This window comes from Vigna umbellata, chromosome 2 (assembly GCF_029865625.1).
Source record: "Vigna umbellata cultivar VRB3 chromosome 2, Vumbellata_1.0, whole genome shotgun sequence".
NCBI classification, from domain to species: domain Eukaryota; kingdom Viridiplantae; phylum Streptophyta; class Magnoliopsida; order Fabales; family Fabaceae; genus Vigna; species Vigna umbellata.
Genome location: NC_142166.1, coordinates 26,423,074 through 26,445,945, shown reverse-complemented (window position 1 = coordinate 26,445,945; position 22,872 = coordinate 26,423,074). Strand labels below are relative to the sequence as shown.

The following is a 22,872-nucleotide window of genomic DNA, read 5'->3' as shown; positions in this document are numbered from 1 at the left end:
TTAGTTCAATGCTTTTCCTTTTTCTTTTTCATGCTTTCCCAACAACCCCAAACTTGAACATTTAACAATACCACAAAAGATTTTCTACTTAACTCAAGGTAAAGCTTTTCAACACGGGTTTTCAATTTATGTTCAAGGCTAATGGTTCAAAGGATAGAACACAAAGTGTTCTCTTTTAGTGGGCTAACTTCATGAATTTGGCCAATAAAAAGGGTTTCAACAAACGGCCTTGATCATATAATGCAAAACAAGCAATTGATTCAATCATAGAAAACCTGGGCAAAATCATTCATGCTTTCAAAGTAATAGCATTCAATCAATAAAAAAAAACTCTGGAGCTCAAAACCTCACAAATAGGCTCATTCAAATTTTGACATGCACATCCTGCTTAATCTCACAATCACAATCATAATATCCTGCATTTGTTCACAAGCTTGTGAATCACCTGTATAAGCATTTAATGTGCACATCTATCTCAACATCAATCAATCAATTATCATCAGCAAGCATTACTTATCACACAATCACAGTCAATAGCAAACCATCATAACAAACCAGGTTTCCAATAGAGTACATCAACCCTAGTCTAAAACAAAAATAAATACGTACAGAACACTGGGTTGCCTCCCAGTAAGCGCTTGTTTAACGTCACGAGCCTGACCCAAACTTTCAAGGATCGACCAACAGCATTATTGTGGACAATTGTTGCACCTCTCCCCCTAGATAGGGCTTGAGACGTTGACCATTCACCACCCAACTTTTATGTGGATCATCAGCAGCTGGATTAAATATTTCAATTGCTCCATGCGGATGCACTTCTTTTATCACAAATGGTCCTGACCATTTTGACTTCAGCTTCCCAGGAAATATCTTCAATCTTGAATTGAACAATAGTACCTGTTGTCCTGGATTGAAAACTCTATTCACCAACTTCCTATCATGATAAAATTTGATCTTGTCTTTGTAAGCCTTGGATGAATCATATGCATGTAATCGCATTTCTTCAAGCTCCAAAATCTGCCTTCTGCGTGTGCATTGAGTTTCATAAGGATCAAAATTCAAGAATTTCAAAGCCCATAACGCTCTATGCTCCAATTCTACTGGCAAATGACATGCTTTCCCATAGACTAATTGAAATGGTGATAATCCCATAGACGTCTTCATTGCCGTCCTATAAGCCCAAAGAGCATCATCCAATTTGAGAGACTAATCCTTTCTTGATGAAGTCACTGTTTTTTCCAGGATCCTTTTTATTTCCCTGTTAGACACCTCAGCTTGTCCGTTGGTTTGTGGATGATAAGGTGCAGCTACCTTATGTTTCACTCCATAGTGTTTGAGTACTTTTTCTAGTTGATAATTGCAAAAATGAGATCCTCCATCACTAATCAACACTCTTGGAGTGCCAAAACGTGAGAATATCTGCTTCTTCAAGAATTTAATTACCATGCTAGCATCATTTTTAGGACAAGCTAATGCTTCCACCCATTTACTCACATAATCCACTGCTACCAGAATGTATTCATTGTTGAAAGATGGAGGAAAGGGTCCAACAAAGTCAATACCCCAGCAATCAAAAACCTCAACCTCTAAAATGCCTTGTAATGGCATCTCATGAAGTTTAGTGATCGTCCCTGCTCTTTGACATTTATCACAATTTCTGGCATGATTATGGGCATCTTTAAATAAAGTTGGCCAATAAATTCCTGATTGAAGGACTTTTGCTGCTGTTCTTTCTCCATTAAAATGTCCTCCATAAGGTGAATCATGACAATGCCAGAGAATTCCTTCTGCTTCTTCATTTGTCACACATCTCCTCAGAAGATTATCTACTCCAATCTTGAACAAATAAGGATCATCCTAAACAAACTGTTTGGCATCATGCAAAAATTTTTTTCTTTGTTGCCAAGTTAAGTCTTCTGGCATGACCCTTGCAGCTTTGAAATTAGCCATATCAGCAAACCAGGGCCTCTGTTGAATATACATGAGTGTTTCATCTGAAAAAGATTCCCAGATTTCGGATTCCTTGCTAGTGACCTCATTGTTAACTAACCGTGACAAATGATCAGCAATCAAGTTCTCACTTCCTTTCTGATGGACAAATTTATGAACACCAAAATATGATGTCACAAACTTGTTTTTCAATCGGCAAGTATGACCGAATCGTTCAAGTAATAAACTTGGTAAGACCAAGTATCGTTCTTCCCAAAGGACTCACGGCCTAGTTTAGTTGTGTGGTTTATTGATTAGCTAAGACTTAAAGACGGAATATTTGGATTTTATATGCAGAAGACGAAAATTAAATATGTATGCATGAAGTTTTGATCAATGGCAAAAAGCAAAAGATAAACACTTTCAATGAAATATATGTATAAATATGTTGTTGGGGTTCAATTTCATCTTTTCCACTCTCATATATTTTAGGAATTCAACATTCAAATCATCATTGTTAATGCCACTCTCTAAAGTACCTTTCAAGAAGGCTTCTCACTAATCACGAGTTCATACAATTCCTAGCATTCCTAATGATTAGTTCATAAGTGCAGGAGCTTAACGACAACCAATGTGATATTGGGAGAAATTCCCCGGATCTAGACTTCCCCGTACGCGCCCGTATCGACAAAACCAATAATCATGCATCAAATGAGTTAAACAATGCAAGCATTACGCAAAGAGGAAAAACCCTAACTAATGATGAAAGAAAGCATAGATCTTAAATAAAAGATGTAAAAACAAATTCCATATATGAGAGCTTCAAAAGATTACATTGATTCCCCAACAAACATACAAGGTTTAGTTCACCATATTCATGGTGAACCTAGATGAACAATAATGAAAGAATGAAAGAGATAGAAAAACCCGAGAAAGAGAAGAGGAGAGCTGTCACCATCTCCCAATCTACCCCAAGGGGTGGAAGAGAGAGTGTTTGCTTCGTTTCTGCCAAAGATACCAAACCCTAAGACATCTAGGTCTTTAAATAGGACATAAAAATAATAGAAAACGGGTCCAAGCCCAAACAGATCATAAAATCGCAGAAAACTGGCCCAAAACTCGTATGGTTGACTTTTTCCGTATTCTGGTTGACTGGTTGACTGGTTGACTTTTCTGGTTGACTGGTTGACTTTTCTGGTTTCTGGTTGACTTTTCTGATTCCATCTCTCTCCTTCTTCACTTCTTTCACTAAATTCACCTTAAAACCTGCACAAAAACACTGAAATCAAGCATAAACCTGTCCAGCTCTCTTATTTCTTAAAATATGGATAAAAGCATGATTTCAAGCTAGTTTCTAAGTGTAAAGGTTGCTTTTTGTGTCAATTTTAAGCATGAAAATAACAGTTTTTCAACTTTTATCACTTTCTTATCACGAATTTCTACATCAAATTCTTTCAACAATAGTACCCATCTAATCAGACGTGGCTTAGAATCTGGCTTTGTCAACAAATATTTGATAGCTGCATGATCTGTATAGACAGTCACCTTAGATCCAATAAGATAAGGTCAAAATTTCTCTAAAGCATACACAATAGCCAGGAATTCTTTTTCTGTGGTAGCATAATTCAGTTGAGCATCATTCAGAACCTTGCTAGCATAATAAATTGGATGAAACTTTTGTTCTTTTCGCTGGCCAAGAACAACTCCTATTGCATAATCACTTGCATCACACATTAATTCAAAATTTTGATTCCAATCTGGCGCTACAATTACTGGAGCTGACAATAATTTATTCTTCAATGTGTCAAAAGCTTTCAAACAGTCTTCATTCATCACAAAAGGAGCATCCTTCATCAAAAGATTACTCAATGGTTTAGCAATTTTTGAGAAATCTTTGATGAATCTTCTATAAAACCCAGCATGACCGAGAAAACTCCTAATCCCCCTTACATTTGTTAGTGGAGGCAGTTTCTCAATGACTTCTACTTTAGCTTTATCTACCTCAATTCCTTTAGCAGAGATTTTATGCCCCAGAACAATTCCTTCAGTTACCATGAAATGACATTTCTCCCAATTAAGAACAAGATTTGTCTGAACACATCTTTTGAGAACAGTGTTCAAATTAGCCAAACATCTTTGGAAAGAATTTCCAAAAACTGAGAAATCATCCATGAACACTTCAATACATTTTTCTAAGAGATATGCAAAAATTGCCTGCATACACCTTTGAAATGTGGCTGGAGCATTACATAATCCAAATGGCATCTTTCTATATGCAAAGATACCAAAAGGACAAGTAAAGGCCGTCTTCTCTTGGTCTTTTGGATCTACCACAATTTGATTGTATCCAGAATACCCATCTAGAAAACAATAGAAAGCTTGACCTGATAATCTTTCTAACATCTGGTCCATGAAAGGAATAGGAAAATGATCCTTTCTAGTAGCTTTATTCAGCTTCCTGTAATCAATACACATACGCTAGCCAGTAACTGTACGAGTAGGAATGAGTTCGTTTTTATCATTATGAATTACTGTCATCCCACCTTTCTTTGGAACCACCTGTACTGGACTCACCCATTCACTATTAGAGACTGGATAAATGATACCAGCTTCTAGCAGTTTCAACACTTCTTTTCTAACCACTTCCTTCACAACAGGATTTAACCTTCTCTATGGTTGAGCACTTGGTTTATAATCTTCTTCCATAAAAATCTTGTGCATACAATAAGTTGGGCTAATACCTTTAAGATCTGATATTGACCACCCAATTGCTTCTTTGTTGGCTTTAAAAATTTCTATCAACTGCTCTTCTTCTTGTAGAGATAAAGAGTTATTGATGATGACTGGCTTGGTTCCATCTTCTTCTAGAAAAACATATTTCAAATGTGATGGCAATCTTTTTAATTCTGGCGTCTTTACTTTGACTTCTTCTTCCTTATCAATTATTTCAAAGATTGGATCTTCCACTGGACTCTTTTTCAATGTTTCCAAGTCCATAAGACATTCATCAATTAATTTCTCTTCTTCTTCATCTAAATCTTCACAAGCATCAATGAGAGTTTTCTCTAATGGAGAAATATTTCGCACCATCCTTTCTTGCACCATACAAATTTCATCAAGTTCATCAAATTGAAAACATGCTTTGTCATCATTTGGATATGTCATGGCCTTGGATACGTCAAAAGTGACTTCTTCATCATCAACTCTCAATTTAAGCTTACCATTTTCTACATCAATTAAAACTCTAGCAGTCTTCATAAAAGGTCTCCCAAGAATAAGAGGAACATCATTATTTCCTTCCATCTCCATCACAATAAAATCCATTAGGAATATAAATTTATCAACCTTCACTAGAACATCTTCAACCACTCCATATGGATATTTAAGAGACCTGTCCGCCAGTCGAAGAGCCATTCTGGTCGGTTTGATTTCCAAACCCTGAATTGTTCTGCACATGGATAGTGACATTAAATTAATGCTAGCTCCTAAATCAATCAATGCTCTTCCAACTTTCAAATCTCCTATGATGCATGGAATAGTGAAGCTTCCTGGATCTTTAAGTTTAGGAGGTAGTTTCTGTATGATTGCACTGCAGTTACCCTGTACATTGATAGTTTCCTTTTCAATGTACTTGTTTTTCTTTGTAAGAAGTTCCTTCAAAAACTTTGCATATGTTGGCATCTGTTGCAATGCTTCAGAGAATGGTATAGTGATCTCCAGCTTCTTAAACAACTCCATGAATCTTTCCAACTGCTTTTCTTTCTCCTTCCTTGAATAACTCTTTGGATAAGGAAGTGGCTTTTCACCCTCTTTTTCTTTTTGTCTCTCCTCTCTCTCTCTTCTCTCTCTGTTTTTTCTCTCCTCTCATCTTCTTCTTTTTTCTTTTTCTCTCTCTCAACCCTTTCTTTCCACTCACATGTTTCTTTTTCACTCTCACTCTCATTTTCTTTCTCCTCTTTTCCTTTTTTTCTCTCCTCTAACATTTTACCACTTCTGGTCACAACAGGTTTACACTCCTTTCTGAGATTATCATGTTTCATTTTGTCAACTATTCGCTCAACATAGATCTCCATATTTTTAAATGCAGCATCCACATTCTGACAATAAGATGCATTCGTCTTCAAGAATCTTTGGAAAGTATCGTCAAGTTTTGTTGTCTTCTCAGATGGAGTAGATTGCATTTGCCATTTTTGCTGTTGCCCTTGAACCATTGAGACCTGTTGTATTTCTTGTGGTATTTGTGAAAGCTTCATAATTACTTCTTCCAACTGTTGAGAGAAATTCTATTTTGAATAAGCAAAGCATCATTTAATTGTAACAACTCCTTCTGACTAAGATATCCTCTTTCAATATTAAGTTTGTTGTCACTAGTAGCCATATTTTCAATAATTTCTGTTGCTTCCTCTGGAGTTTTCCATTGAATGTTTCCTCCTGCTGAGGCATCAAGCATCATCTTGATTTGTGAACCAAGACCTCCAAGGAAGGTTAGGACTACTTCCTCTTCTTTGAATCCATGTGTGGGTGTTTTTCGTAGCAAGCTTTTGTATCTATCCCATGCATGACCCAGTGATTCTTCCATGCCCTGCCTGAATGAAGAAATCTCTTGCTTGCCTTTATTCACCTTTGATTGTGGGAAGTATTTATTTAGAAACTTGGTTACCATTGCTTCCCACTCTGTGAAACTTCCCTCTGGAAAAGAATTTAACCAAAGCTTAGCATTGCCTCCTAATGAGAAAGGAAACAAGCTAAGTTTGATCGCTTCATCTGGCACCCCATTGATTTTCACTGTGTTGCAGATCTCATTAAATGTAGTGAGGTGCTCATATGGGCTTTCATGAGATAACCCATTGAATTGATTGCTCTTCACCAGTTGGATCAATGCTGGTTTGACCTCCATGTTAGCTGCATTGACTCTAGGTCTAGCTATACTGTTAAAGTGCTGAGGTCCAGCTGTATTGGTGTAATCAGCAAGAGTTCTTCTGATATTATTGTTCTCCATATTTTCTGTGCTATGGTCAGAACCTTGTGGTGATGGTTGCAACAGAGTTTCCGGAGGAGGGAAAAGTTCTCTAGATGTTCGGATTCTTCTCCTCCGTCTACTCTCGTCTAAACCTTCAAGAAGAGGTTCTGCAGTTATCTTGCTCCTAGTTCGAATTATCTCCTGCATACACAAGAACACAAAACCCTAGAATATTTGGTTAGCACAAAAAGATATAGGAGAAGATATAAGATTCAGAGAATAAAATAAAATAAAATGAAATAAAATGAAATAAAATAAAATAAAATAAAATAAAATAAAATAAAATAAAATAAATAAAATAAAAACAGAAAAATAAAAATAGAAATTCAAAATTAAAGTCAAAGATAATCACTAATCACACAAATTAACCAATTAAACCACAAGTCCCCGGCAACGGTGCCAAAAACTTGATGACAAATTTATGAACACCGAAATACGGCGCCACAAACTTGTTGAACAATCGGCAAGTGTGACCGAATCGTTTCAAGTAATAAACTCGGTAAGACCAAGTATCGTTCTCCCAAAGGACTCACGGCCTAGTTTAGTTATGTGATTCGTTGATTATTTAAGACTTAAGAACGAAATAAGTGGATTTTAATATGCAAAACAGAAAATAAACATGTATGCATGAATTTGATCAATGGCTAAAACAAAATACAAACACTTCAATGGAATATATGGATGAGTATGTTGTTGGGGTTATCAATTTCATCTTATCCACTCTCATATACTTTAGGAATTCAACATTCTTTTCATCATTGTTAATGCCACTCTCTAAATTACCTTTCAAGAAGGCCTATCCCCAATTACGAGTTCATACGATTCCTAGCATTCCTAATAATTAGTTCTTTTAGCGCAGGAGCTTAACGGCAACCAATATACTATTGGGAGAAATTCCCCGGATCTAGACTTCCCCGTACGTTCCCGTATCGACAAAATCAATAATCATGCATTGAATGAGTTAAACAAAGCAACCATTGAGCAAAGAGGAAAAACCCTAACTAATGATCAAAGAAAGCATGTATCTCAAATAAGATGTTTAAACACAAATTCCATATATGAGAGTTTCACAAGACTACATTGATTCCCCAAGAACAATACAAGGTTTAGTTCACCATATTCATGGTGAAACTAGATGAATAATAATGAAAGAATGAAAGATTGTTACCAATAAGGAGTATTGGTAAATCTTGAAGAAATTTGTTTTGATGATGGTACAAGAAGTTTTAGTTGAAGAAGATATTAGAATTAGTTAAAAGCAATTTGTAGAAATTAAATGTAGTAGGAAATTCTTGTAAAACTTGTAAACTTGCATTTTTAACTGCAATAATCGATTATGGAATGGCTATAATCGATTATCACAGAGTCATACAGGAATAATCGATTATCACATCATATAATCGATTATCACATTTTGAAAACCCTGTAACGGACTTGAATAATCGATTATCACTTACAATAATCGATTATTCGTGGCAGTTGAGATTTAACCTTACATATTCAGAACAACTAGCTATATATTGGGTTTCTGGGAAGATCACTAGTAACGTTGTTGAACAGAAGCTCTTGCAGAATACTGTTTGTTAGAGGAAGTTCTCAGAAGCTATAGTTCAAGTTCCCTTGCTTGGTCTCGTGAACAGGAGAGGCTCGCGTGTCGTGTGTCGATAGTCGGAGCAAGCTCTCTTCGAGTTAGCAAGGTGCTCTGCCTGGTCTCGTGAATAGGAGAAGCTCGTGTTTCGTTTGACGATAGTTGGAGCGGTTCTCTTCGAGTTGGCAGAGTGTTCTTCTTCCGGTTCGTTCGTCGAAGGAAGGTTTTTTATTTGTTTTTATTCACTCTTATTGTAATTTGTAAAACTGTTTTTAGTGAAAACGTTAATCACTTTTTGTAGTGATTAACAACTGGACGTAGATTCTTTTGAATCGAATCAGGATAAAAATTTTGTGTTGAATTTTCTTGCTCTCTACACTCATATTATTTTACGTATATCAACTGTTTGATAAATTTTCTCTAAGAAAATTGTTTTTCTAAAACGGACTATCAAAACTTGATTTGTGACAGTAACACGTTTTTCAAATATTTTATTCCGCTGCGCGACTCTATAACGGTACCGATTGTTCCATCAATTGGTATCAGAGCTTGCTTTGATAGTTTTTCAAAATTTGCGAAAATGGCTGGTCACAATCAAAACCATGTATATGCTGAGGGTGCTTCCATTAACAGACCTCCATTGTTTACTGGTGATAACTATGCTTTTTGGAAAGTTAGAATGGAGATTTTTATGGGGTCTGTTGATAGAGGTATTTGGGAAGCTGTACAAAATGGCCCTTATATTCCTATGAATACTGTTGATGGTGTAGAGACTGAAAAACCTTATTTTAACTGGACTGTTGAGGAAAATAGACGAGCCCAATTTGATATTAAGGCTCGGAATATAATTTTATCTGCACTAACCATTGATGATTTTTTCAAAGTATCTGTTTATAAAAGTGCTCAGGAAATGTGGAAATTTTTAAGAGTCACTCATGATGAAGTATTGAATGTGGCTAAGTTGACTTGTTCGAACTCATGGTCTACATCAAACTCCTCAAGCTCAAGCGATTCAAATGAGCAAGAAAATCTATGCTTGATGGCCAACGTTAAATCATCTGACAGCCAAATCTTGAAGAAAAAGAAGGACTATCAAGGTTCTTCTTCAAGTTTCAAATGTTATGGATGTGGTGAAAGAGGCCATCTGAAAGCTGACTGTGCAAGCAACAAAAGAAGTAAAGAAAGAAAAGAAAAGAAACTTCACAAGAAAAAGAAGGTTCACATTGCTTGGGTTGATAATGACTCAAGTAGTTCAAGTGATTCTGTTGAAGAAACAAACTTATGTTTGACAACTAATGTTGATGACACTGCAAGCCAAGTAAGTTGTTCTAATTCTGAATCTAGTGAATTTGATTTGCAAAAAGCTTTTCTTGAATTGCTTGATGAATCTGAAAAATTGAATGTTGCTCATAAAAATTTGAAAAAGGAATTTAAACAATTGCAAATTAAGTATGATAATACATTAGATGAGGAAGTCATATTAAGAAACAAAGTTAGTAATCTTGAAACAAAATTGTCTGAATCTAATTCAAATGAAAAACCTGTTGAGTGTTTATCTTGTAAAAGTCACATGTTTGACATTGACATATTGGAAAATTTACTTTCTAAAGAAATCAAGCCTATCTCACATGTTCAAAATGTTTTTAGGAAGAGCAATCTTAGAAATATAAACATGCATCTTCATAAAAAGTCTAAAGTTAAGAGAACTCGTAGAGTTTGGGTTGAGAAAGGGACTTTTGTGAAAAACAAGGTGCATGATGTTTGTTGTTTTTATTGTATGAAAAAGGGACATACTTCTAACAAATGTAGAATTAAACATTTTGATGTTCCAAATGGAAAATATGTTTGGATTCCTGTTATAAAGTAAATTGTCTCTAACCTCAAAGGACCCAAATGAGATTATGGGGACCAAAACTCTATTGTTTTGTTTTGCAGGTTAAGTTCTCAAAAGGAGAGGAGAGATCCATGGTATTATGCTTTCGGAAATAATGATCTAAGAGCAGGAAGTGAATCCATCAAATGGCATTCAAAGCCTTGGTTCGAACTCCATGTGATTGAGCTAAGTGTTGTTTGAACTGTGTTATTGCACTTTGTTCTGGTTATCTTTCTAATTTTCCATTATGTGATTACTGTTATATTCATTTAAATGAGTTGGTTGATAGATTTTCATTGGCATTTTTAGATAATTAAGTTATTTGATGATTGAATTGGCATTTCCGTTTCACAGATGTTTTCTGTGGAGATCTATTTATATGCATGCCATATGAGCTATGATTTGCTCCGCATAAAGCTTGATTTCAAATTGTGAAAATCACTGTAGAATAGTCTTTAAAAGCAGTTGTCGGAACTGCATTTCCTTGTTTGAGTCAATTTTTCAGTTTTAAATTCTGGTTTGCCAATATTTCATGGATAAAATCCATTGAACCAAGATAAACAATGTTATTGAATTAAATCTGATTACTGCATATTGTTGTTTTAATTTTTATATATGTTGTTTTATATGCAGAGTTGAATTCATTGGGTTGAACAGATTGGGATATGAGAGTGCATGAATCATAGTTGTTGTTTTGAAAGTTGTAAATTGTGTTGTCAAAGTTAATTTTTTTTAACTAATTGTGCTAGCTGAAATGCTTTCATGTCAAACCTGTAGCAGTTGTGATCATTTCCATTTAAGTTACTGTTGCATTCATTTTAGTTTATAAATTGGTTGCTTAATCATTGATATCTTAATTGTTTGAAAAGTGGTTGTTGATTTCGTGGGTTAATTGAGTATGCTAAAAACTAAATTTGAATTGCATATTTAAGGGAGTATCTTTACTTTATGAACTTAGAAGAGAGTTAGGAGTGTTAGACATATCTTAGAATCAAAATCTATGCAAATTTTTGCATTTTTCGTAAACTTAACGCTTCATAATCGATTATCACTAAGTTATAATCAATTATTCATGCATCAAATTCAATTCTGGAAAATCTTGAGCAGATAATCGATTATCATTATGCATAATCGATTATCATGCAATTCTGGGCAGTAATTATTGAACTGATAATCGATTATCACGAGCCATAATCGATTATCACGCTGACAGTTTCAAAAATAGAGCCGTTGGAGCATCCCATAACGGCTATAAACGACCATAAACGGCTAGTTTGTCCATTTTTCTTATAAATAGCCCCCCATAATCGATTATTAGACACTCCTTTGCACCCAAATACTGCTGAAATCAAATCTAGATATAGGTTGATGAGTACATGGTTGATCAATTTCTTGATCTTGATGTTCGTCTATCTAACATCGAGAATCATCTCAACATTCAACCTCCCGAGAGATCTCCTAGTCCTGAGTTTTAGATATAGGTTCTATGTTAGACTGTTTTGTTGTTTACTTGCCATTTCATCTATGTTATAATTCTGTCTGTTATGTGTCTTCTTATAATGTAATCTTTATTTTCATAAATAAAATGATCTCTTGATTATATGCATCCTTTGATTAATTGAGGGGGAGATCATATTTAGGGGGAGCCTTTAACATCCGATCTTTTTGCTTCTGATCAAAAAGGGGGAGAAGAATAATACAAGGGGAGAAGTATAAATTATTACAGGTATTGCTAACCTTGTTGTTGTTGGTTAGCTTGTATGTTTTGCAGGTAAGCCAAACTTGCTTTTAAAATTGAATTTTTGATCATCATCAAAAAGGGGGAGATTGTTACCAATAAGGAGTATTGGTAAATCTTGAAGAAATTTGTTTTGATGATGCTACAAGAAGTTTTAGTTGAAGAAGATATTAGAATTAGTTAAAAGCAATTTGTAGAAATTAAATGTAGTAGGAAATTCTTGTAAACCTTGTAAACTTGCATTTTTAACTGCAATAATCGATTATGGAATGGCTATAATCGATTATCACAGAGTCATACAGGAATAATCGATTATCACATCATATAATCGATTATCACATTTTGAAAACCCTGTAACGGACTTGAATAATCGATTATCACTTACAATAATCGATTATTCGTGGCAGTTGAGACTTAACCTTACATATTCAGAACAGCTAGCTATATATTGGGTTTCTGGGAAGATCACTAGTAACGTTGTTGAACAGAAGCTCTTGCAGAATACTGTTTGTCAGAGGAAGTTCTCAGAAGCTATAGTTCAAGTTCCCTTGCTTGGTCTCGTGAACAGGAGAGGCTCGCGTGTCGTGTGTCGATAGTCGGAGCAAGCTCTCTTCGAGTTAGCAAGGTGCTTTGCCTGGTCTCGTGAATAGGAGAAGCTCGTGTTTCGTTTGACGATAGTTGGAGCGGTTCTCTTCGAGTTGGCAGAGTGTTCTTCTTCCGGTTCGTTCGTCGAAGGAAGGTTTTTTATTTGTTTTTATTCACTCTTATTGTAATTTGTAAAACTGTTTTTAGTGAAAACGTTAATCACTTTTTATAGTGATTAACAACTGGACGTAGATTCTTTTGAATCGAACCAGGATAAAAATTTTGTGTTGAATTTTCTTGCTCTCTACACTCATATTATTTTACGTATATCAACTGTTTGATAAATTTTCTCTAAGAAAATTGTTTTTCTAAAACGGACTATCAAAACTTGATTTGTGACAGTAACACGTTTTTCAAATATTTTATTCCGCTGCGCGACTCTATAACGGTACCGATTGTTCCATCAAAGATAAAAACCCTAGAAAGGTGAAGAGGTAGCCTGAGCATCCAAGATCCTCCTTCAAAGGGGTGGAAGAGAGAGTGTTTGCTTCGTTTCTACCAAAGATACAAACCCTAGGACGTCCTAAAGCTTATATACTATTCTAAAATTACAGAAAATTTAGGCCCAAGCCCATAAGTGTGCCGCTCAGCAGTAAAGTACCGCTCAGCGGTAAAGTACCGCTCAGCGGTAAAGTATCGCTCAGCGGTAAGTGCGTGAGTTGGTTTCTTCCCCTCAGCGGCCATTTTGCCCCTCAGCGGATCCCCAGTGAGCTTCTGAGTGCCGCTCAACGGTAAACTGCCGCTCAGCGGCAGTTGCGGCTTCTCCTTTTGCACTTTTTGATGTCTTTTCTGATTTCATCTCTCTCCTTCTTCACTTCTTTCACCAAATTCACCTTAAAACCTGCACAAAAACACTGAAATCAAGCATAAACCTGTCCAGCTCTCTTATTACTGAAAATATGAATAAAAACGTGATTTCAAGCTAGTTTCTAAGTGTTAAAGGTTGCTTTTAGTATCAATTTCAAGCATGAAAATAACAGTTTTTCAACTGTTATCATAGTGCTAGGAAGTAACTCCTAGATCGTCTCTCAAGGACCAAATGTGGTTCGAGTGTCAGGTCAAACACATTAGAAGGGGGTTTTGTGAAAGGTTTGTGAATGCAATTTGACTAAAAAATGAAACCGAAAATTAAACACAACCGAACATAAAATCATTAAAGTAAGTGAAAATATTAAATTCAACTGCCCTAAAGTGTGTGAACTAATTAAAGCATAAATCAAGCTTGGAAGAAAATGCATTTAACATTATGGAATTCAACGCAGCAGAAGTACAATTCAGCGAATGCGGTTAATCTATTAAAATGCAACTATTGAACTAAAGAAATGAATTGCTGATTGAAGACATAACAACGCATATCATTCACGGACATAACACTTAAAAATAAATGCATGAACAGTAAAGTTAAAAATGAAATGGGCCAACTACTCCGAATGAAATCATCAATCACCGTGTGCTTCTAATAAGAAAATAAAATGTGCTTCTGGAATAAACTTCAATCAAAAGAAAGTGGTGTCTATTCTAAAGAAAATGACAAATTCTTCTCGGTTCCAGCATATAAAAATAAAATGAAAACCCGCTAAAACTCTACGTTACAGCGTCACCGTACACATATACTCCTATCTAATCACCTTGCTACTATCCTCTACCGTGACACCACTTCTACTCACTACAAAAAAGTAGGGAATTACCGAAGGCCAAAAGCCCTCGGAAAATGCCAAAAGCCCTCGGAAAATAGTATTTACAGACGGCTTATTGATAACAGTTGAAAAACTGTTATTTTTATGATTAAAATTGAAACTAAAAGCAACCTTTACACTTAGAAACTAGCTTGAAATCATGCTTTTCTTTATATTTTTGGAAATAAGAAAGCTGGACAGGTTTATGCTTGATTTCAGTGTTTTTGTGCAGGTTTTAAGGTGAATTTGGTGAAAGAAGTGAAGAAGGAGAGAGTTGAAATCAGAAAAGACAACAAAAAGTGCAAAAAGGAGAAGTCGAAGTCACCGCTCAGCGGCAGTTTACCGCTGAGCGGCACTCTGGAAGTCACGTGAGGTCCGCTGAGGGGCAAAATGGCCGCTGAGGGGAGAAAACAAGTCACGCACTCACCGTTGAGCGGTATTTTACCGCTGAGCGGCACTTTAATGGGCTTGGACTTGACTTTTTGTAATTTACGAATGATATATAAGCTTTAGGGTTTCCTAGGGTTAGGCATCTTTGGCTGGAACGAAGCAAACACTCTCTCTTCCACCCCTTTGAAGGAGGATCTTGGATGCTGAGGCTTCCTCTTCACCTTTTTAGGGTTTATTCTTTCATTCTTTCATTGTAATTCATCTAGGTTCACCATGAATATGGTGAACTAAACTCTGTATGTTTGTTGGGGAATCAATGTAATCTTGTGAAACTCTCATATATGGAATCTGTTTTTACATCTTTTAATTAAGACTTATGCTTTCTTTTCATCATTAGTTAGGGTTTTTCCTCTTTGCTTAATGCTTGCATTGTTTAACTCATTCGATGCATGATTATTGGTTTTGTCGATACGGGCACTTACGGGGAAGTCTAGATCCGGGGAATTTCTCCCAATATGATATTGGTTGTCGTTAAGCTCCTGCACTTATGAACTGATCATTAGGAATGCTAGGAATTGTATGAACTCGTGATTAGGGAGAAGCCTTCTAGAAAGGTACTTTAGAGAGTGGCATTAACAATGATGATTTGAATGTTGAATTCCTAAAATATATGAGAGTGGATAAGATGAAATTGACCCCCAACAACATATTCATATATTAATATCATTGAAAGTGTTTATCTTTTGCTTTTTGCCATTGATCAAAACTTCATGCATACATGTTTATTTTCTGTCTTGCATATTAAACTCCAAATATTTCGTCTGTAAGTCTTAGCTAATCAAGAAACCACATAACTAAACTAGGCCGTGAGTCCTTTGGGAAGAACGATACTTGGTCTTACCAAGTTTATTACTTGAACGATTCGGTCATACTTGCCGATTGAAAAACAAGTTTGTGACATCATATTTTGGTGTTCATAAATTTGTCCATCACTTATCGACAGCCAACGAGCCCTCGGTAAATCCCTTGTCGCTAACAATTACCGAGGGCTTTTGCCTTTCGGTAATTACCGAGGGCCATAAGCCTTCGGTAATTTCCGAAGGGCAAAAGCCTTCGGTAATAACCTAACGTGGTTATTTACCGACGGGCAAAAGCCTTCGGTAAGTTGGATGGAAATGTGCGGGAAAATTCTATTTGTTATGAAACCAATAACATATACAGACCTGCATAACAGTTTTGATGCACAAACAGACCTGTATAACAGTTTTCAAGCACATACAGACCTGCATAATGTGCATCTCGAAGATGCAATCATTGATCAATATCCATAGAACATCCATTAATCCATAGAACATCCATTATAACATGGAACATGTATTTATAGTTAAAACATAAAACAATGTACGAAATGATGTTCTAACATCAAAAGTCACCCAGTTGATGTAACATCGAAATGATCTAAACTCTAAATGTTCTAATATCCAAATGTTTGTATAACGAGTAATAAGGAAATGAAACTAATAATGTACATAGTTATCATCAGAATGATCTTCATCATCCTGCTCCTCTATTGATGGCTGGACTGGTGTGGGTTGGACAGATGAGGGTTGGACTGATGAAGGTTGGACTGATGTGGGCTGCATTGGGGCAGCGGGTGACGAGGAGGGTCGTGGCTGGGTCGGAGGGATATTTTGTACGTCCTGTGATGTTTCAGGCAACACTCTCATGACCAGGGCCTTAAAGTTTGTAAACTCTGCTCTCAGATCAGTGATTTCCTGGTCACGTTGCTCCAATGCCTGCGTGAGGCGGAGAACAACCTCGTCAGGAGCAGTGGTGGAAGAAGAAGGTTGGTGCTTCAGAGTACCTCCTCTCGATGCTGTATAATTTGCAGCAAGTTGTCCTGCACCGTACAGTCGACCCTTTTTCTTGCCACCAACGATCTCGACCCAGCACTGTGTCCTACGTATGTCGTCTTCTGCATTATTGCCATCATCCGGTGTAAGAGCTGACTCATGTTCAGATCTAACCTGTGAAAGTCTCGTAGAAAATTCTTCTTGTTCAAACATTAAAAGCAATGTTAGGGAATGATAGAATAACATAAATGAAAACTTAGTAATAGTAATAGTGTTATTTGCTTACATGAGTCTTCCGAGATCTTTCATCAACGAATTGATTAGTGCCCTTCCTTACATGAGTCTGTGCAAAGACCTCATCAACATGGACCGCCCGTCCCAGAGCTTGTGCCTGTAACATAATTTACAATTACAAGTGTACATATGAAATATAAAATACATAACTTATATATGAAAGAAAAAGTATGTAATGAAATTTTACCATACGAATGGCATGCTCATGAATGGTTATCGACCCACCAGTATGCAAGGTGCCACCCTTTTCAGATGCTCTGTTTCTCTGCGCCTTGGCACACTTATTGTGAAACTCTACTGTATTCCAATGAGCCAGTAAAGAGTTCCAAATTTGTTCGCCCAGCCAGTAAGGGCGCTCTCCTGCATTGCGGGCATCCCTGAACATCTCTGAGAGCCGATGAGATGCTTTCATGTGGAAATTTCTGTGTATCTGTGTCTCATGTTCAGGTTTCCACTGCACCTTCATCTGTAACATTAAACAGAACAAACATGGATTAATGAACATACTAAAATAAGAGGAACAATTAGTTTAATGGATTATTCACCTGAAAGCGCTCCCAGAATGGCTTTCTGTCGTCATCAGGTATTGCTCCCCAAGTAGGCCATGGACTTAAAAACTGTTGCTTAATTGAACGTGTGATGGCCTGGGAAGCAACCCTAGATGGAATAAACCTGCATAATAAAAGTCATTTCAATTACAATAATGCATAAAGATCAAATTATATGAAGAGATTAAAATCTTACCCTTTACCATACGGCTCAATCCACGGTCGATCATGGAGGGGCGGGTCAAGACCTTCACCATCACCACTTGAATCTGGATCAGCAGATGGTGTGACAGTCTCAGAAGGCGGTATAGAAGATGAGGAAGGTATAGAAGTAGGGTCAGGGAGAGGAGTGGGGGTAATAACCACAGGGGGAGGAGTGGGGGTTATAATCACAGGAGGAGGAAGAGGGTCTGCTGCAGGGGTAGTAGAAGGGTGTGCTGCAGGAGTAGGAGAAGGGTGTACTGCATGGGTAAGAGGCTGTATCGTAGGGGTAGGAGGAGGCCCCACAGATGATGTACCGGAGGAGGCAATGGTAGGTAGTCTAGCAGGCACCCTAAGTACATACTTTGGTGCCTGTCGTTGCCTCTTTTTAGGCCTTGTTACCCCCTTTCCTTTATCAGGACGTTCTGAACCTTGTCCTGTCATTACTGCATTGAAATGGTTACAAATAAAGGGAAAAAAAGAAATGAATAAGGAAGGATCAATGGTTTTTAAAGTCAATATGTAAATAATTGCATACAACTTTTAAGATGTTATTTTAGATAACTCTATTCAAATGATAGTTCAATTTGCTACAATAGATGTCCAACATTTAATCGTCGTCATCATGATCTTCATCTTCATCGTCTTCTTCTTCATCATCGTCATTATCATCATCATCTTCTTCTTCTTCTTCGTCATCATCATCATCATCATCTTCTTCTTCTTCTTCTTCTTCTTCTTCTTGTTCTTCCTCTTCTTCTTGTTCTTCATCACCTTGTATTGTTGCTTCTAAATCATCTCCATCACCATCAGGGTCGACCAATGCGGTTATACGTTCAACTTCAATAATTTCTTGTGGTTGTGACATTTGGTCAAGTTGGTATGCAACATCTTCCTCAACCTCATTTGAGTCAATGCGACCTCTAGGCTTGGTTTGTATTGCTACGGCCCAACCACGCTTGTCAATATTGCGGAATGGTGGATATGGCACATAATAAACCTGTCTGACATTAGTTGGTAGAATGAAAGGATCAAACGGTTTATATCTTAATCTCTGGTTGAGTTCGACAATATTAAAGCGTGGATCAACTCTAGTACCAGCTCTAGAAGGATCAAACCATTCACAATAAAAAAGTACTACTCTGTTTGGAGAAGTAGTGCTGTTGTACTCTAGCGCATATATTTTATGAATGATGTCGTAGAAATCATCATAACAACCTCTGTTAGGCCCTTCACATACACACCACAATTTGATGTTTTCTTTCCTTTAGACCATTCATGTGTATGGAATTTGTAACCATTGGTGAAGTAAGTGTGCCATTCTTTGACACATCTCATTGGCCAATTCGAGAGATGTCTTAACTCTTGAAGTGTGGGAGTTAATGCCTGATTAAAAACCTACAAAGACATTAAGAAAATTATAAAAGCAAGAGTCAAATTAACCGATTTCTAAACGTAGGAAAAACTACAGACCTAATTTCTAAACCATTGGGGAAACTCAGAGTGTATTCTAGCAGAAGTATTTCCTTCTACGACTTGCTCAGCCACAAGAAATGAGCTGGTACAAATGAAATTCATTAGTGTATAGCAATTGTGTCGTTGGAAAGATAAGAGATGGATGATGACATACTCAAGGTACGGCTTAACTTCACTGCAATTGATTAAGACATGGACATGAGCAGAATTGAATTCAACATCAGTTAACCAATGTGTGAATTCTTTCCCTGCGTGACGGCCACATTGTCGGAAAACTGATAATGCACCTTCACGTGGTTCAACTTTCCATTGCATTTCATTTCTGACATGAGTGAGGGATAACATGAAGTTTTTGAAATAATGTGAACAAAAATACGTTGTCTCTCTGTGCAAGTAAGTTGCACAAATTGAGCCTTCTACTCTAGCTTTATTTTTAACTGAACGTTTGGATTCTCCCATAAACCTTTCAAATGGATACATCCACCTGTATTGCACCGGTCCCCCAAGCCAAGCTTCATATGCAAGATGAATTGGAATATGCTCCATTGAATCAAAGAATGCAGGAGGAAATATTCTTTCCAATTTGTAGAGAATAATTGGGATATTTTCATCCATCTTTTTAAGGGAATTCTCCTTTAGTGTCGTGCAACACAAATCTTTAAAGAAGTTACTGATTTCTATCAGTGGATTTAACACGTGCATTGGCAGACAACTGAACGCAAGAGGGATGAAAGTCTCCATGAATACATGACAATCATGACTCTTCAACCCTTGAATAGTACCGTTCTGAACATTGGCACATCTAGACAAGTTAGAAGCATATCCATCTGGCATTCTAAGCTCCTTGATCCATCCACACACTATTCTTGACTCGTCTTTTGACATGGTGTAATTTGCTTTTGGTTTAAATATTCGGCCGTTACCTTGCGCCTTCAACTCTAAGTCTTTTCGTCCACAATACAAAGGTAAATCTTTTCTTGCTTTCTCATTATCTTTTGTCTTACCTATAACATTCATAACTGTGTTGAAGACATTGTCAAAGAAGTTTTTTTCTGTATGCATGACATCGAGGTTGTGTCTTAGCAAGTTGTCTTTCCAATAGGGAAGTTCCCAGAATATGCTTCTTTTAGTCCAATTATGCCATTCTCCAAACCCTTCTATCCTATTCTGACCAGATTCAGTGACTTTTGGATAATCTTTCACTCTTCTCCAAACGTGTGATCCAGTCAACTTTGGCGGGGGCATATCCGTTTCAACTTGCCCTTTACGAAATGCCTTTTTGTTTCTTCTAAAGGGGTGATCAATGGGCAAGAACCGTCGATGGCAGTCAAACCAACTACTTTTCCAGCCATAACTCAATTGGAATGACTTTGTATGTTCCATGCAATGTGGACAAGCTAATCGACCATGCGTGCTCCAACCAGATAACATGTCGTAAGCTGGGAAGTCATTAATAGTCCACATCAAGGCTGTCCTCATAAGGAAATTTTGCTTCCTTGAAACGTCATACGTCCAAACACCATTCCACAACTTCTTCAAATCATCAACCAATGGCTCCAAATAAACATCAATCAATGATTTGGGATTACATGGACCTAGTATTATACACGATAAAAACATGTAAGGCTTTGTCATACACATCTCAGGTGGTAGATTGTATGGGGTAACTATCACGGGCCAACATGAATATGGTGATGCAGACGCCTGAATGTACGGGGTAAACCCATCAGAGCATAGACCAAGTCTGACGTTACGCGGTTCACTAGCAAAGGATGGATGTTTACGATTTAAGTGCTTCCAAGCTTCACCATCAGAAGGATGACGCAAAAATCCTTTAGTTTTGTTACCATCATGCCATGTCATGTGTTCTGATGTTTGCATTGAAGTAAACATTCTTTGTAATCTAGGAATTATAGGCAAGTAGAACATCGACCTTAAGGGAATTGGGTTTTTTTGCCTCCGTCCAGCATGCATCGTATGATATCGAGGTGAGCCACAAAACTTGCATTCAACCAACAACGCATCATTTTTGCCACTGTCATTGTCATAGAATAACATGCATCCATTAACACAACAATCAATCTTCTTAACTTCCAATCCCAACTTTGAAACACATTTTTTGGCTTGGTAATAATTCTTCGGCATAAAATTGTGTGGTGGTGTCAAATCTAACATCAATTTTGTATAGAAGTCCACTGCTTGAATGGGAACGTTCCAATTAGATTTGCCAGCCATGAGTCTAATGCACACTGACAATTTTGACTCAAATGAACCTTCAAATACAGGTAGATTTGCCTCTATCAGTAAATTGTAAAACATCTGAGTGGTTTCATTTGGAGGCTCTTCATCATGACTATCGTTTGCTTCTTGTTCAGCATGGTGACGAAGAGCATTGTCGACCATCTCTTGCATATAGGAAAATTGATCTATCTCAGAGGTATGTACAATAGTATTCGAACCTGATGCAAGCCGCTTTTCAGCTGGAGTGGAGGTCGAAGGAATTTCTTCACCGTGAAATGTCCAAACGGTGTAATTAGGCATGAACCCTTTTTGGTAAAGGTGAAGTTTGACATCATGATCTTTCAAAATCCTTGTACATTCGCACTTCATGCATGGACATCGAATCCCTCCATCAAGGGCATAATATTGATATCGTCTGGCCGTCTCCACAAACTCTTCAACTCCAATCACAAAAGATTCCTTCAAACCTCTCCTTCCACTATAACAACGGTCGTACATCCATCCACGATGGTTGGGAAAATGGGCCATGTTCTGTGACAAGCCAAACAAATAAAAACTTAGCCAAAACAACAACACTCCATGTGACATAAGTAATAAACCTATTACTACTCAAGTCGAACATGGAAGGCAATTTGAACACTATTGTCATAGGCATTCAATAAGGGCATGCAAAGAGAAGTCCTCAGTATTGAAATGCCTTAGACATCCTAAGGGGCTGTGTATTAAAGTTGGAGAAGACAACTTATTACTACTGAAGTTCTCTTATCTAGAGTACTTCCAAATATTTTGTAGGTTCTAAGTGTTTATAGTATTTTTACCCTTCTCATTGCTTTGAGAATGTGTGTAGTACCATAGGATTTTGAAAGACTACTTAACTTAATCAAGTTGTAGCCTAATAAATGAAAGACAATATACATGAACATACAATATAGACATCAACATAATTTAGGCAATCAAATATCTATAAAAGCATGGATATATAATACATTTTAACATCCTTTAGGCAATCAAATAGTTATAAAAGTATCTAGTGACAAACCAAATTTGGTGAAGAACCAGCTACACAATCACAATCAGCAAACCAATCCCTGGTGGGCTGCAGGTTTGATAACAAATTTCTGCAAGGAAATAAAATTGCAAGATGTTCATCCATTTACCAAATGCCATACAGATTCAGAAATGGGAAAATTGGACCAGTGCAATAAGTAGAAAATTGGTGGTTTGAGATTCGCTAATCACACAACAGTAGGTATAGGTCAAAACTAAACACTTCAGGAAATTTGTTTGATGAAAACAAACATGTTAAAACTCAAATTTAAGCCAACCAAACTGCTACGCAAAATAACTTGTCTACTTCCCAAAATTGACTCAAAACACACTTGTTTGAACTCTAATTAGGC

The 22,872-nt window shown here is 36.8% G+C and overlaps 2 protein-coding genes across 2 annotated transcripts; one reads left to right on the top strand and one right to left on the bottom strand.

The window, feature by feature from the left end:
* Positions 1-9,117: 9,117 nt before the first annotated feature.
* Positions 9,118-10,526, top strand: LOC148203709 (uncharacterized). The gene is made up of 2 exons (XM_088107561.1): positions 9,118-9,855; positions 10,473-10,526. Exons 1-2 carry the CDS (start codon positions 9,118-9,120, stop codon positions 10,524-10,526), a joined length of 792 nt encoding a protein of 263 aa, XP_087963687.1.
* Positions 10,527-16,376: 5,850 nt separating this feature from the next.
* On the bottom strand, positions 16,377-17,511 carry LOC148203708 (uncharacterized). The gene is made up of 3 exons (XM_088106516.1): positions 17,194-17,511; positions 16,995-17,103; positions 16,377-16,909 (listed from the first exon to the last, which is right to left on the bottom strand). Exons 1-3 carry the CDS (start codon positions 17,509-17,511, stop codon positions 16,377-16,379), a joined length of 960 nt encoding a protein of 319 aa, XP_087962642.1.
* Between the last annotated feature and the right edge of the window lie 5,361 nt (positions 17,512-22,872).